This window comes from Sceloporus undulatus, chromosome 4, assembly GCF_019175285.1.
Source record: "Sceloporus undulatus isolate JIND9_A2432 ecotype Alabama chromosome 4, SceUnd_v1.1, whole genome shotgun sequence".
Taxonomy (NCBI): domain Eukaryota; kingdom Metazoa; phylum Chordata; class Lepidosauria; order Squamata; family Phrynosomatidae; genus Sceloporus; species Sceloporus undulatus.
In genome coordinates this window covers 130,969,552-130,983,899 of record NC_056525.1, presented here as the reverse complement: position 1 = coordinate 130,983,899, position 14,348 = coordinate 130,969,552, and the positions used below count along the sequence as shown (strand labels likewise).

Genomic DNA, 14,348 nt, shown 5'->3' with positions numbered 1-14,348 from the left:
TGTTTTAATTTGTTGGTTTTAATTACAATTGATTTAATAACTTTTTAAGGGGAGAGGGAAGTAGATTTTGATATGTATTGTATTGTATTTTATTATTGTTAGCCGCCCCGATTGACCTCAAAGGGGCGAGATATAAATAAATTTTTATTATTATTATATTATAAGTTCATCTTGTTTAATTCTCATGGTCTCTGTGTTAATGTACAGTAGGTTGTCTATTTAAGGTTTTTTTTGTTTTGTTTTCCCCCTGTTGGGTTCTTGTACTATTTGTCTTGTTCTCTGTATAACAGCCAGGTTATTATTTCCAGTATCTGATGAACACAGTCCTCACGAATACTGTCTCACTTCCTGACATTATTCAGTTTAAAGTGTTCTTGATTACATTTTTTGGACTCTTAGCAAAAACATTCCTGCCCACTACTGTGAGGTCCATCTTGCTGAAACCACATACCATGGTTCAAGAAGCCAAATTGTTCCCAGTGGCTTCATTTCAAGAGTCAGTTGTTCACCTCCACTATTTTTCTCTTCCTTCTTGCGCCATGCCCTTCAACTAGGAGAAGAGATGAAATGACAACCTGTCCACCCAGGTTTTTAAACTTCCTACTCACATGGTTTTTGTGGTTTTTTCAGGCTATATGGCCATGTTCTTGAAGAGTTTCTTCCTGACATTTTCTCTTACCTGGGACTAAGGTCTGCTTATTGTCTTTATTGTCCTCCAGGACTGGCTCTAGGGAGCCCCCAAAGAGCTTAGTTCTCAGGAAGGAGGCAACGATTAACTTCTGTTTGTAATGTGCATCCACATTCCAGTTCCTATAGCTGGCGCTTGACCATTTCTGACACTGCCGATGCCCTGGTGCTAAACTGAATTGCATCTAAACTATAATCTGCCATTATGGCTGCAACCTTAATCAGCTTGTTCATTCTCAGCCTGAGTTTAACATCACTGGTGGGAATCCTCTTCAGTATCTCTTTAGACCAGAGTAATGAGGCTTTGGCTATGATGAAAACAGAGAGGCTGCTGCCCCCAGATTCAGAGAAGAGATTTTTGCCATCTTATTAAGGGCCATTTCAACTTTCACATCCACTCTAACTTTCAAAGCATCCTCATTATCCTTGCAATATACAAGATTATAAATATTGTTGGTTAATATGGACTTGTAGCTTAGCCATTATATTCTTGGAAAGGCTATAACATTTCATAACACATCCTGGGGTTAGATCTATTTGATGTTTTAACCAACCGCAAGTCAATCTCGACCCATGGCAGCCCCATGGATGAGACATCTCCAAGACTCCCTGACCTCCACTGTTCTGCTTTGTTCCTGTAATTTCATACCCATATTCTGAAGGCTATGTCTTGCAGTGTCATTGGTTCCCATTAATAGAGTCCATCCATCTAGAGTGTGGCCTTCACTTATTTATACTTTCTTCCACCTTTCCTAGTGTTATTGTTTTTTCCCCCAATGAATTGTGCCTTCTCATGATGTGACCAAAGTACAACAGCCTCAGTTAAGTCATCTTGGCTTCCAGGGAGGTTTCCAGCTTGATCTGTCCTAGGACCCATTTGCTTTTTGGTCTGTCCACTGAATCCTTAGCATTCTTCTCGAACATCACATCTCAAATGAATTGATTTTCTTCCTATTCACTTTCTTAACTCTCCAGCTCTCGCATCCATCCATGGTAATAGGGAATACAATGGCTTGTCTCTAACTTTTGTGCTCAATGGTATATTTTTACTCTTCAGGATCTTCCCTAGTTCTTTCATAGCTGCCCTCCCCATTCTTAATCTTTGCTGATTTCTTGACTGCAGTTCCCCTTATGATCAATGTTTGATCCCAGGTATAAGAACCCTTACTATTTATATTTTATCATTATCTAGGTTGAATTTGTGTAGGTTCTCCACGGTCATTAGTTTTGTTTTCTTTATGTTCAACCATAAGCCTGCTTTTGCACTTTCTTTTGTAACCTTCCTCGGTAGTCTGTGATGTTTTCTGTTAGTAGTACGGTATTGTCTGCATATCTTAGATTGTTGATAGGCCTTCCTCCTATTTTTACTCCTCCTCCTGTGTCCAAGCCTGCTTTACAGATAATATTTCTGCATATAAGTTGAACAGGTAGAGTGAAAGGATGCAGCCTTGCCTAACCCCTTTGCCAATTGGGAACAACTCTGTTTCTCCGTGTTCTGTTCTGACGGTAGCATCTTGTCTTAAGTACAGATTCCTCATCAGGACTGTCAGATGCGTAGGCACTCCCATGTCTTTAAGGATATTTCATAGCATTTCATGATTTATGCAGTCAAAGGCTTTGCTATAATCTCTAAACAGCACATGCTGATTTTTGGTTTTTTAAAAAAAATTCTTTGGTGTGCTCCATTTGCCATCGCATGTTTGCAATGTGGTCTAGTGTCTCCAGTTCCATCATGTCATCCAGGCCATGTTTAGGTCTACTTTGTCTAGGGCCCTCAAAATGGCATCTGTTAAGACCGGAAGAAGAAGGCTTCACTTTCTCCCTTGTGTTGTAGTGTGGGAAAAAGAAAAGAGGCTCATGCGGTGTGTCTAGCTAGCAGTGTTCTGTGCATTATTGGACTTAGAGAGGGGGGAAAGGGAGAAGGCCTAGTCAACATCTCACATGCTTCTGCCCTTCCAGCATTGTGGATTGTGGTCAACAGAGCAGCTGTGCCATCTGTGGCAATGATGACTTCCTGAGTGATAACTGCCCAGAATCAGGCTGTGAACTCAGGGGGAAGTTCCTTTCCAGTCATGCTGGGGATGTTCCTAGGGCTTCTGGTACTTATCCCTTCCCCATCATCCCTGGTCTTGTCTGTCTCTTCAATCACTGGCGTGTTTTGGGCTGAGTTGTGGAGCTGTGAGGAGGCAGCAGAACCGAGGGATTTTACCTTACTTGTCTACTGCTGCATTTCTTTCACTGCCGCATGGCCCTCCGCCAGATTCCAGTCCACCCCTGGCTAATGGGGGAGGGTCAATTCTGAGGCGGGGGACAATTGCCAGCGAGACGGTTGATCTACTCCACTTGGGAAAGACTCAGTATGTCTCTATGTTCTTTATTGGCTTACCAGAGAGAGAAAAAAAACTGCTTTTTGGCTCTTGATGAAGGAGAAAGAAGGAAGGAAGGAAAAAACAGCAGAGATGCTAGCAAAGCAAAGGATGAAAGTAAAAAGAAGGCTCCCTTCATACCTCCCAGGAAGATGAATAGCAGGAAAGGATGACAAAGAAGAGAAAGAAAAGAACAAACACATGGGAATGTTTGGAGCACTGGACAAGTGACAGCTAAATACGTCCTATTGGAGCAGAGGTAGTAAAGAGTGACCTCTTGGTGGATTGCTCCTCTTAGTGGGGACACCAAAACATCTTTCTTCTTCCTGCCTGTTGGAGCAAGTGGAAGGAGCAACCTGTCCAGAGGGCTGTTCCTCCCTTCTTTGCTGGGAAATTGTTGGGTTCACAGAAGCATCCTGACTGGTTCTTGCTGGAAATGGGATACCGGATATGGATTAGCAGGGCTCTTCTTAGGTTTTTAGATTGTAATTTAAAGACCAGTTTGGCTCCTGCTTTTTCTCCAGATTTTTGCTTTTTTTATGTATCACTGGATGGATGAGTTAGTGGAGCTTTATTCCTCAGAGCCACTTCAAGAATGCCAGCACTAGTAGCAATCCCCCACCCCAAAAAAGTTAGCAGGAGCAAGTTCTTACCAGAGAATGTCAAGTGGGCCCATGTAGGCTAGCCATGCGTGGAACCAAGCATCTGTGGATTGCCCCACCCCATTATTGCCAATGGTGATGTGTGCATGCTGCTGCACCAATGTGGTCACACATACATAGGCCTCCATTGATTATATAGGCAGCATGCATGTTTTTTCTCAAATGTGGGGTCCCCCAGAACTGAACCTCCATAGATGGGAAGGCCAAGCTGTAACTGAAGACCCAATTTTCTTAAAACAGGTTGTTATAGTTTATTTTAACTATTCAAATAGATGACCAAGGTAATTTTTTCTTAGTACAGTGGTCCTTTAGTATTTGCTGGGCTTTGGTTTCAGGACCTCCTTTGGATACCAAAATTCATGGATGCTCAAGTTCCATTATATATAAATGGTGTAGTAAAATGGTTCCCCTTAAATAAAATGGCAAAATCAAGATTTGCAATTTAGAATTTATATTTGCTTTGAATATTTTCAAGTTATGGAGGGTTGAATCTGTGGATAAAGAATCCACAGAGGATAAACTGTACTTATGCCCACTCTTTTATCTTGAGAATCTGCTGGATATGTCTTTGGCTTAGGGACATATCCATGTCTTTTGTCTTAGGGATATATTTTCCCCACTTATGGGAGTACCATCATAAACATTAATTTGGGGTGGTTTTTTTTGTTTTGTTTAGAAAGTGGGAATGCATACACAGGATATGAGCTATTAAGATACTAAAAGTGAATGACAGGTTACATAGATGGTACAGACAAGAGAGGTCTGGCTTCTGGAGCCATAGTCTTCACTTCTAAAACATACTGGATACAGAGGGGTTGTACCTTATGAAGACTGGGAAGAAGGTCTTTGGCAGTAGCATGGCATATCTGATCATGAGGAATTTAAGCTAAATCCTTCAGGGGTTGGGCATTCTACAGGAAGAGAATGGGATCCACAGTAAACAAAACAATAAACAAACCAGTAAACAAAACAGTAAATTTATGAGAACAAAGTAAGCTTCAGATGATATACACCAATGCACAGAAACAAAGAAGATGAGCTTGGAGTTCTAGTGCAGGAAGGTAAATATGATTTTATAGATATAATGGAGATCTGGTGAGATGACTCCCAAGATTGGAATATAACAATTGAAGGATACTACCAGTTCCAAAAGAACAGATGTGACAGAAAAGGAGGTAAAGTAGCATGATATGTCAAATACAAATTCACTTGTACAGGAATCCATGAGATTGATCACACTTGACCAGCTGAAAGTATTTGGGGGGAAATAAATGAAGAAATAAATAAAAGCAGCATTGTGGTAGGAGTCAATTACAGGCCACCAAATCAAGAAGAGGTTGTGGTTGATATTTTTCAGAAATAAATGTCAGAAATTTCAAGGATGCAAGAATTAGTAGTAAGGGGAAACTTAAAATAACCTCATATCAACTGGAAGACTGAGGCCTTGTGCAAATGGGCAAAAAGGGGCAGCGAGACGCTACCCCTTTCTGCCCCGGATCGGTGCTGTGGCAAACACACACTGCGGCACCGATCAGCCTTCGTAGAGCACAAAAAGGAACAGGTTTTTCCAGCTCCTTTTTGTGCCTGCAAAGAGGTGCCACAGCTGCTGCCAGGCAGCTTGATCACGCCCCTTTGGCGCGGCGTCTTTTGGATTCTACGCCAAAAGGACATCATCATTGCGCGCACCATCTGAACGGCTGCGTGCCAAGATGGCACCCGAACAGTGCGGGGAGGGCTCTGAGTGTGGGGATGCTCAGCCCTCACCCCATCTGCAAGATGGTGCTTTTTGCCCATCTGTACCGGGCCTAACTCTGCTAAGCATATGGTCTCCAACAAATTGTTGATATGACTTGCATATAATTTCCTATTTCATTTAGCAAAGGAAGAAGAAGGGGATTGGTAGTCCTGGGCTTTATGCTAATTGACAGGAAGGAATCGGTCACTGGAATCAAAGTACTGTATTCAGTAATTTAGGGGGAAGTGACCATGTAATGCTAGAATTTAGAAGTGTGGGACAGAGCAAAGAAGAGTATAGTCAAACAGGAACCTTGGATTTCAAGGAAAGCTGATTTTAACAAGTTCATAGAAATATATGGGTGGAATCCCATGGCTAGAAAAGCTAAAGGAAAAAGAAATCCAGCAAGAATTGGAGTTCTTTAAGAAAAAGAACAATCACAAACAATCCTATAGAAGAAGAAAAATGGGAAACACCTGAAAAAGACAATGTGGCTGTATAGCAAACTCAAGGAGAATGAGAAAATAAAAAAGAGCATGTATAAAGAATAGAAGAAAGAATGAATCACAAAGTAATGTGTGTAGCCCAAGCATGCAGGAATACTATAAGGAAAGCTAAAGCCTAGAATGAACTGAATCTGGCTAGGCAAACAGGGAGAAATAAAATGAGGGATTTGGGATAATTCAAAGCAAGAAATGACCAGAGAAACAGTGGGGCCACTGCTAAGTAAGGATGGTAAAATGGTAAAAGATTACAACAAAAAGCCAGAACAATACTATTTTTTTCAGGTCCCCCCCTCCCCCCCCCCCCCCCCCGCCAAAAAAGAGAACTCTTTGCATTTATGCATCAGCAGAGACCTTGGTAAGGGATCCTGACTGCAAATCAAGATTGATAAGGAGATCGTAAGGAATCACCTAGTTGACCTAAATGAGTTAAAATCTGCATGGCCAAATGGACTGCATCCTAGAGTACTGCAGGACCTTGCTGATGTACTCTCAAAAAATGCCATCATTTTTGAGAAATCCTGGGGTACAGGTGGGGTGACAGAGGACTAGAAAAGAGCAAACGTTGTTCCTATCTTCAAAAAGGGCAAAAAAGAAGATCTGGAGAATTACAGACCAATCAGATTGATCTTCATACCAAGAAAAATTAACACAAAACAAAACAAATTATACAGGAGTCTTTTTACAAGTATCTAGATGATAATGCAGTGATTAGTAGAAGAAAGCACAAGTTTGTCAAGGGCAAATCCTGTCAAACAAATTGCTGCAGCAAATAAAGGAAATCTCATATCTTTTTTTGATTGGGTCATTAATTTAGTAGCTCATGGGGATGCTGTAGATGTCATATATCTGGATTTCAGCAAAGCATTTGATAAAGTCCTTTATGATATTTTGATTAGCAGACAGATTAAAAATGGAGCAGATGGGAATACTGTCAGATAGATCCATGATTGGTTATGGATCACTAATGGCTATGCTTCAAACTGGACAGATGTCTCAACTGGCATGCCAAAGGGTTCTGACCTTTGGCTGACACTTTTCAATTTTTTCATAAATGGCTGAGATGATGAGTTAGAGAGAATCCTATCTATTTTGCAGATGACACAAAGCTGGGAGAGGTAGCTGAACTTTTTGAAGATAAGAACAGAATTCAAAAAGATCTTGATAAACTAGAAAATTGGACTGAAACTAATAGAATAAATTCAACAGAAATAACTGCAAAATTCTACATTTAGGCCACAAAAACCAAAATGCACACTTATAGGATGGGGGATACTTAGCTTAGTAGTAGTACATGTAAAAAGGACTTGGAATGAGTGTTGATCATAAACCGAGTATTATCCAGCAGTGTGATGCTGCAGCAAATAAAGGAAATAATATTTTAGCCTGCATTACTGAGAATTATCATTTCCAAGACAAGGGAAGTAATCAACACACTATATTCTGCTTTAGTCAAGCCTCATCTGGAGTACTGCATTTAGTTCTGGGCACCTCATTTTAGGAAGGATATACTGTACACAAGTTGGAGCAGGTAAGAATGATAAAAGAAATGAAGAACAAAACATATGAAGAAAAGTTGAGAGAATTTGGGATGTTCTGTTTGGTAAAGAGAGAATGAGGGGTGATACAACTGCACTCTTTAAACACCTTAACAGTTGTCACAGGGAGGAAGGAGTAGTCCCTTTCTCTGCTGCCCCAGAGGGTACAATCAGTTGAGACAGGTAATATCTGTTTGTTTTAAGGAGGTTCCTATTTGAAAGAGGTGGAAATGCCTTTCCTCCTTACCATATGTGGAAATTTACTCCAGTGATTGTGATAAGCCTTGAATAAATCAACCACTTTAATGTTTTAACTGATACAACCTAAGACACAAGTTTGGGAAGATACAGAGAAAGTAAAGAAAGTAGAAACAACAGTTTAGGTTTAGAAATAAGAAAAATTTATTTTGCAAGCCAAGAAGCTAACACCACCACCCGGGAGTTAAGTGCACTTACACAGCAAGTAATTCCACAAATAAACACGCTTCTAAATGAAGGAATAAACAAAAAGATACAGAAAGCCCAAAGGGCTTTATGAAAGAAACATCTGTGTTGAAAACAGACAATCTGACACAAGAATCACTTCTAAACATAGAGATGGGTGAGTGTGGAGCTATCCCTATACAATACCTGCTAAAATGGACATTGTTGAGCTGAGTTAGCGATTTTCTTTTCAACTTACCTTTCTCATCTGAGGTATCTGCTATGATTAGAGAGGAGCTTATTAATGCATCTGATTTGAGTTGGTTCCAGTCCCTTAAAAGGTCTCATCTTTGTGATGCCTGCTTTTCTTTTTTTTACCTACCATCTTTTCCCTCCAATTCATCCTACACATACTCTTTCCATCTTTATGTGTTCATTTCAGACATTTAATCTCATCACAGCCCACTTCCCTCCCTTATCTTTGCCCTCACCAAAGCCCAAAGACTACTTTTTAAAAAACAGGTCTGGGCATGAGGGATATCCAGGATATGTTGACAGTAGCCACTCACTTCCTCTCACACCACCTTAGCTGCTGTTGGCTCTGCTGCTACCATTTTATCCTCCAACTAGATTAGTGTTTAACATGGGTGAAGAAATAAACCCTTCACCAAATTCATACTGAAGGCACTTTCTCCCTGAGTCGGATCCATGATAATCTAGTTGATTATGAGCAAGCAATGGTCCTGGTCTTATAATTCCAACAACCTGGCTTTACACGTTATCAGTCCATGGTTTAGAAGACCACAAACAAGCTGTGAGCCCATATAGTCTCTATTCCTCACTGCTTATGCAAAACTTCAATAAAACTGAGTTACAAGTCCAGAACATCTGGATGACCAAATTTTCTTCTGCAACTTAAAATCCTGATGAGGGATGTTCTCTAATCTTTTCTCTACCTCCAGTCTTCCTACTTCTAGTGTAACTACATCCATCCATGCTCCATTCCATCCTTAGACCTCCACTGTTGTTCAAGGACTGGAATAGGAAAGGGGATTTTTCTCAATTGTCTCTTCTTATTCCTGACATGTTGTGATGGCTGAGTGCCAGCTATAAAGACTGCTGGGAAAATGTAGTTTCCTGCCTGTTATCAGTCCTGAGATAAATAGTACTGGCATTTACACAATGCTCATTCAGTCCAGCACATACCTGTAGAAGCATGCTACACATAGGGATTGTGGGGTGGAAGCCAGAATTCCTGTACTCCTTCCCTTCCTCTGTGGGAGCAACAACAAAGGAGCAGGGAGAGGCAGAAAGGGGGCCAGAACAGTCAGCGGGCGGGCTGACTGGGGCTGGGCACTGGATGTTCAAGCAGGGCTTCAGAGAGGGCTGAGATTTTATCACATTTCTAGTGATACTACTGCGGCTATAATGTGGGCCATAATAGCTCAGACCTGGGTTATTAATGATGGAACTATCTTCAAATTTTGTTGGGAAACAATGGGTTTTTTTAGAGCGCAGTCCTGAGCTCTAAAGGTAATTTTCCCACTACTAATTTTAATAGAGCAGAGGATGGTTTAAAATATCCTTTTGATATTTTATTTAAACTGGTGAGTAAAGGTTGAGGATAAATTCCAAATTGTTGTGAAACTACAAGAAATCAAAGCTACTTTGCTACAATAAAGGTCAGTAGATTTTCAGAATGCAAAACTCCATTTGCCAGTTCTGGCCTTTGAAAATTAGCCTCAACAAGAATTTATGTAGATCAGAGCTGTGAAAATTACTTATAATTTTACCTGGCATTGAGCCATGAAAACAAGAAGGTGTTACTTGAGGCAGCCTGTCGAAAAACAACCAACGCTTCTCCTTCTGTGTCATGTCTTTTTAGATTGTAAGCCCGAGGGCAGGGAACCGTCTAACTAAAAAGATTGTATGTACAGTGCTGTGTAAATTTACAGCACTTCATAAATAAAGGTTAATAATAATAATAATAATAATAATAATAATAATGAGATTTGCTGCACTGAAGACGTTTTTCATGAAAACTTCATTTGCAAAAAAAATTGGTTTGGAGTCTTACTTAAACCCAATTAAACTTCACTTTTTCAGTAAAATTTAGTATTTTTGCAAATAAAATGTTCACAAAAACATCCTTAAATGTGCAATGACATAAAAAATATGAAAAACTTGGTTACCAAGTTCTTTCAAATCTTATAATTTCACTTAGTGTGGAGAGATGTTTTGAAATTCTTCACGCTTGCATGTAAATACCAAATAAGAAGATATTTAATATCCCTGGTATGGGTTGGCCAGAACTGGTAGAAAGGGAGATGAATTATGGCCTTTCCAGTGTGGCCTTTCCAGAAAAAGGAAATGTAAAGAAATGATAAAAGATTAAAACCATATGAGTTTGTGTTAAGCAAATGTTTTGCTCCCAGCAAAAAGACACCCATTTTAGGTTCTGTTTAAGTATGACTGGGAATAAAGCAGCAACAGAAGCAGCTCTACACATGTGGTACTGTACAACCTGATGTGCTGGTGCCCAAGATTTTGAAACCAAGAGGCACCCTTCTTGTATAGGCAAAGCAGCATACATGCTGTTTTACTTTGGTGTGATTCCACGTAGCTGTGACCTGTGTGAGAACAATATAAGAACTGGTAATACCAGTTTTTAACTATGCAATCATCATCATACTGTGAGAGAGGAAAGCTTATGATGTTAAAAACACCCATACAATTGGCTATGGTTACAGGATTTGCATCAATCACACAAATCATGAAAACATACTATGGTGCTATGGAGAACCTGCTTCTATTTTATTACAGCCATGTGTGCAGGGAACTTAAAAGAACCTCTCCAACAGACATGTTAGTCAGTGTCTAAGATGCCATAATGAGGAAATATCACAGTTATTCTTCTAGAATTGGGGTGGCATTTGAAAAACTTAAACTGCATTGAGCAGTGATTTGAGAAGTGATAGGGTCCACATTTCCAGTAGAACTCTCAACTCAGTTTCTCTGCATGTAACCTGTACACAACTAAAATGTCTCCTTCAGTGTGTACAAACATAAGGCTTTCTGGGGAATAAACAGTAGCAGTCCTAAATAGTAAAAACTTGGAATTTTTTCTATAAAAGGAGGACAGCGTATAATATACACTAAATCTACCCCCACAATATTCACAATCCCAGTTGTTGCCAAAGGCAAACGTATTCTGTGTAAAAGACTACACATCTGAATTCTGCTACCTTCGTACATTATGGATATTAGGCAAACCTGAATTGTTCTTGCTAGATCTGCTTTCTATTTGTTCTGCTTTCAATAGTTATGGAGGGGGCAAATCGACTATGCAAGACACTATAGCAACACATCTCCTTCTCCATGTCATCCTTGCTCACTCAAGACTGTTGGCTTTGGAGCATTGCGCAGGCTCTAAAGGTTATTTTTTCTGGCTTAAGGGTTTAACACATTTAATACACTGAGAAAAGTAAATAGCTGAGATTCTCCAGGTGCTGAAAGTGGCAACCAATGCCAATTCTGGTAGTATACCAGTGAAATAATTTGGCTGCTTTGGGAAATGCCTGCCATTTTTGGTAGGGAAACAGTAATCCCATTCCCAGTTTTCAAGGAGCCACAACAGCATGGGGGATTTGTCAGCTGTCACTGAAACATTGTTGCTCAATAGGAGGTTGGTATTCCTTCTCCAGTGAGGAATCTGTGCAAAGACACAGAAAGCAACAACAAAAGACAAGCTTAGTTAAACCTATATGTAAGGAAACCTGAACCACTGGTTCTCTCCCCTATTACTTGTCACAAACCCAAAGCAGTTCTGTTTTCAATTATATAGCAACCTCTTCATCCAGGCTATCTCCCAGCCCCTGCTTGTTCAGAACAAAGAGCAGACGAAGTGATTCCTCTTGGACCCATGAGTCCCATTCCTCACTCTCATCCATGTTGGACTCATACTCAGAGGTGATCCCAGACTCACGGAACCTGATAAGCTCCAAGCTGCCCAAGGGAGGCACAATGTTGGAGTGGAAGTGGAAGCATTCTAGCTTTGCCAAGCAGTCACTCCTACCTAAGGGGCTTCCCGGAGACCTGGTAGTGGTGGAGAACCTGGGATCAAACTGGAGCAGGTGTGTGTCCTCAGGAGTAGGAGTGGTGGGGTCACACAGAACAGGAAGGGCCCCAGAACGATAGGTGATTTCCAGCAAACTGTCCTGAGAGCCCACTGAAAGAGAGGGAGAGAAAAAGAAGCACTGAATCAATCACCTCTTCTGTCTCTAGTGTGTGAAAAATCAGCTCTCCCCATCAACATGACAATTCCCAATATTAGATCTGCTGTCCTCCAAGCTAGCAACAAATTTGTATGCTGTTTCTAAATCGGGCGTCTCGCCAATACATATTTCCCATCCTTTGTAGGGCGTCTATGTCAGACATTTATTTCAGCTATTAATCATATACATATTCATTATTTTCTTATTATCTCAGTACAATTCAGCTTTGAAAATGTCCAAATGATTGAACATCATAAATATTGCATAAGGAGAACTTAATCCTGCTATGTGACAGCAAAGTGAACATATGGGAAACTGTGTGATTTGTCAGTATATATTCTGCTGGGTTCGATATATATCCAAGCTGGGTAGAGGCACTAAAGACCATATCGCAAACATAGAATCATAAAAGCACAGAGTTGGAAGAGACCACAAGGGCCATCCAGTCCAACCACATGCCATGCAGGAACGCACAAAGTATGCTGCATAATAGAACTTATCAAAGAATTTCAAAGGAAAATCAGTCTGTGCTTTATAAACCAGAGCAAAACATTTGACTACATAGGTCACAAAAGACTACAGATTGCTCTTAAAGAAATGGGTGTGCCACAACATTTGATTGTCCTGATGCATAACCTGTACTCAGGACAAGAAACTACTGTTAGGACAGAATATGGAGAAATTGAATGGCTTCTAATTGGCAAAGGAGTAAGGATACATTTTACAATTCTATCTATTTAACTTTAAGGTTTAACATATCATACGTAAAACAGGATTAGATTAAGAGAAGGAGACATGAAAACTGGAGGAATAAACATCAACAATCTAAGGTATTCAGATGACACTATATTACTAGTTGAAAGCAACGAAGACTTGGAGTGACTACTGAAGAAAGTCAAGGTAGAAAGTGCACAGGCAGGTTGACAGTTGAACATCAACAAAACAAAAATAATGACTGCAGATAATTTGCATAATTTCTTTCTTTTTTAAATAATTTTATTTGACATTAAAATTACATAACATATAAACATAACAACACAATAACATTACACATCACATTACCCCCTTAAACAAACACCCCACCACCGAGACAACAAAGTCTTTCTTATCTCTTGGTATCTTCTGGCTTTATTTTCTACAAACCCACATCAAATTTTGAAACCTTTAAAGCTCAGCTCCATATTTATAGTCCAAGCTCTTATTTGTTTATGCAATCATCATTAATTTAAACACAATTTCCCCCCAGTACAAAAGTTGGACCCCACTCCTTCCTCAAATTACTAAATTAATAATTGTTCTAACATTTTCTTTAATCATTCTGTTCATCAAGAAGCCTGCCTGATATTTGTGAATCCATTGTATTAGAATCTTTAGACATTCTACCATTATTAGTGCGAACAATTTATACAGTGTACCCTCCCCTTACGTGGGGATCCATTCCAGATCCCTCCATGTAAGGGGAAATCAGCGTATGCTGAAGCCCCATATTTCAGAAGATGGATTATAAATTTAAAGGTTGGACTTTAAGACTCTAGGTTGTCAATTACCCAGAAGACCCAAATGGGTTATAAAGATGTTTTAACTGTTGTTCAATTTATGTTAATAAATTAGATACCGTTTAGATTAAATAATAATAGCAGATTAAATTATTATTATTATTATTCACCTTTATTTATAAAGCGCTGTAAATTTACACAGAGCTGTACATACAATCTTTATAATTGATAATGAAATGATAATGTTTATTGTGATGGATAATTTACTTTGAATTGTGTTTATTCCTACGGTTAAGGCTAATTGTTTAAGTTCAAAATGTTCTAATGGTATTAAATCCCAGGTGAGGATAATTATAAAATATGCGAAATATTCTTTGAGGGGGCAGAATGTCAGAACCCTAATGTAAAATTGGGATTCTTCCATAAGTTGTTGATTGATAAGATTCTTTCATATTTGCGATTGAGAAATATGGAAGAATCTGGAATGTAGATAATGGTAGATTCAGTCGGGAATGTATATAATTGTATATTTGGGATAAGGTGACAGATGGAGAAGAAGACGTCTAACGCTGGTTAAAGGGTTCATCCTTGGCGTGATGATAAGGGGGGAAAGGAATGTAGTGGAGAGGAATGGTAACCTTGGCAACGGATAGCTTTGGCAGTT

The 14,348-nt window shown here is 39.6% G+C and overlaps 1 protein-coding gene across 2 annotated transcripts in view; it reads right to left on the bottom strand.

The window, feature by feature from the left end:
- The window catches only part of LOC121929313 (carboxyl-terminal PDZ ligand of neuronal nitric oxide synthase protein-like), a 60,546-nt gene that overhangs the window by 23,998 nt on the left and 22,200 nt on the right, over positions 1-14,348 (bottom strand). Inside the window, exon 6 of one of the 2 annotated variants that reach the window (XM_042464738.1) lies at positions 11,990-12,142. In XM_042464738.1, coding sequence (XP_042320672.1) covers positions 11,990-12,142 — 153 coding nt within the window. Of the gene's footprint in view, positions 1-9,997; positions 12,143-14,348 lie in introns of those variants that run through there. The other variant, XM_042464739.1, reaches the window with a different exon arrangement.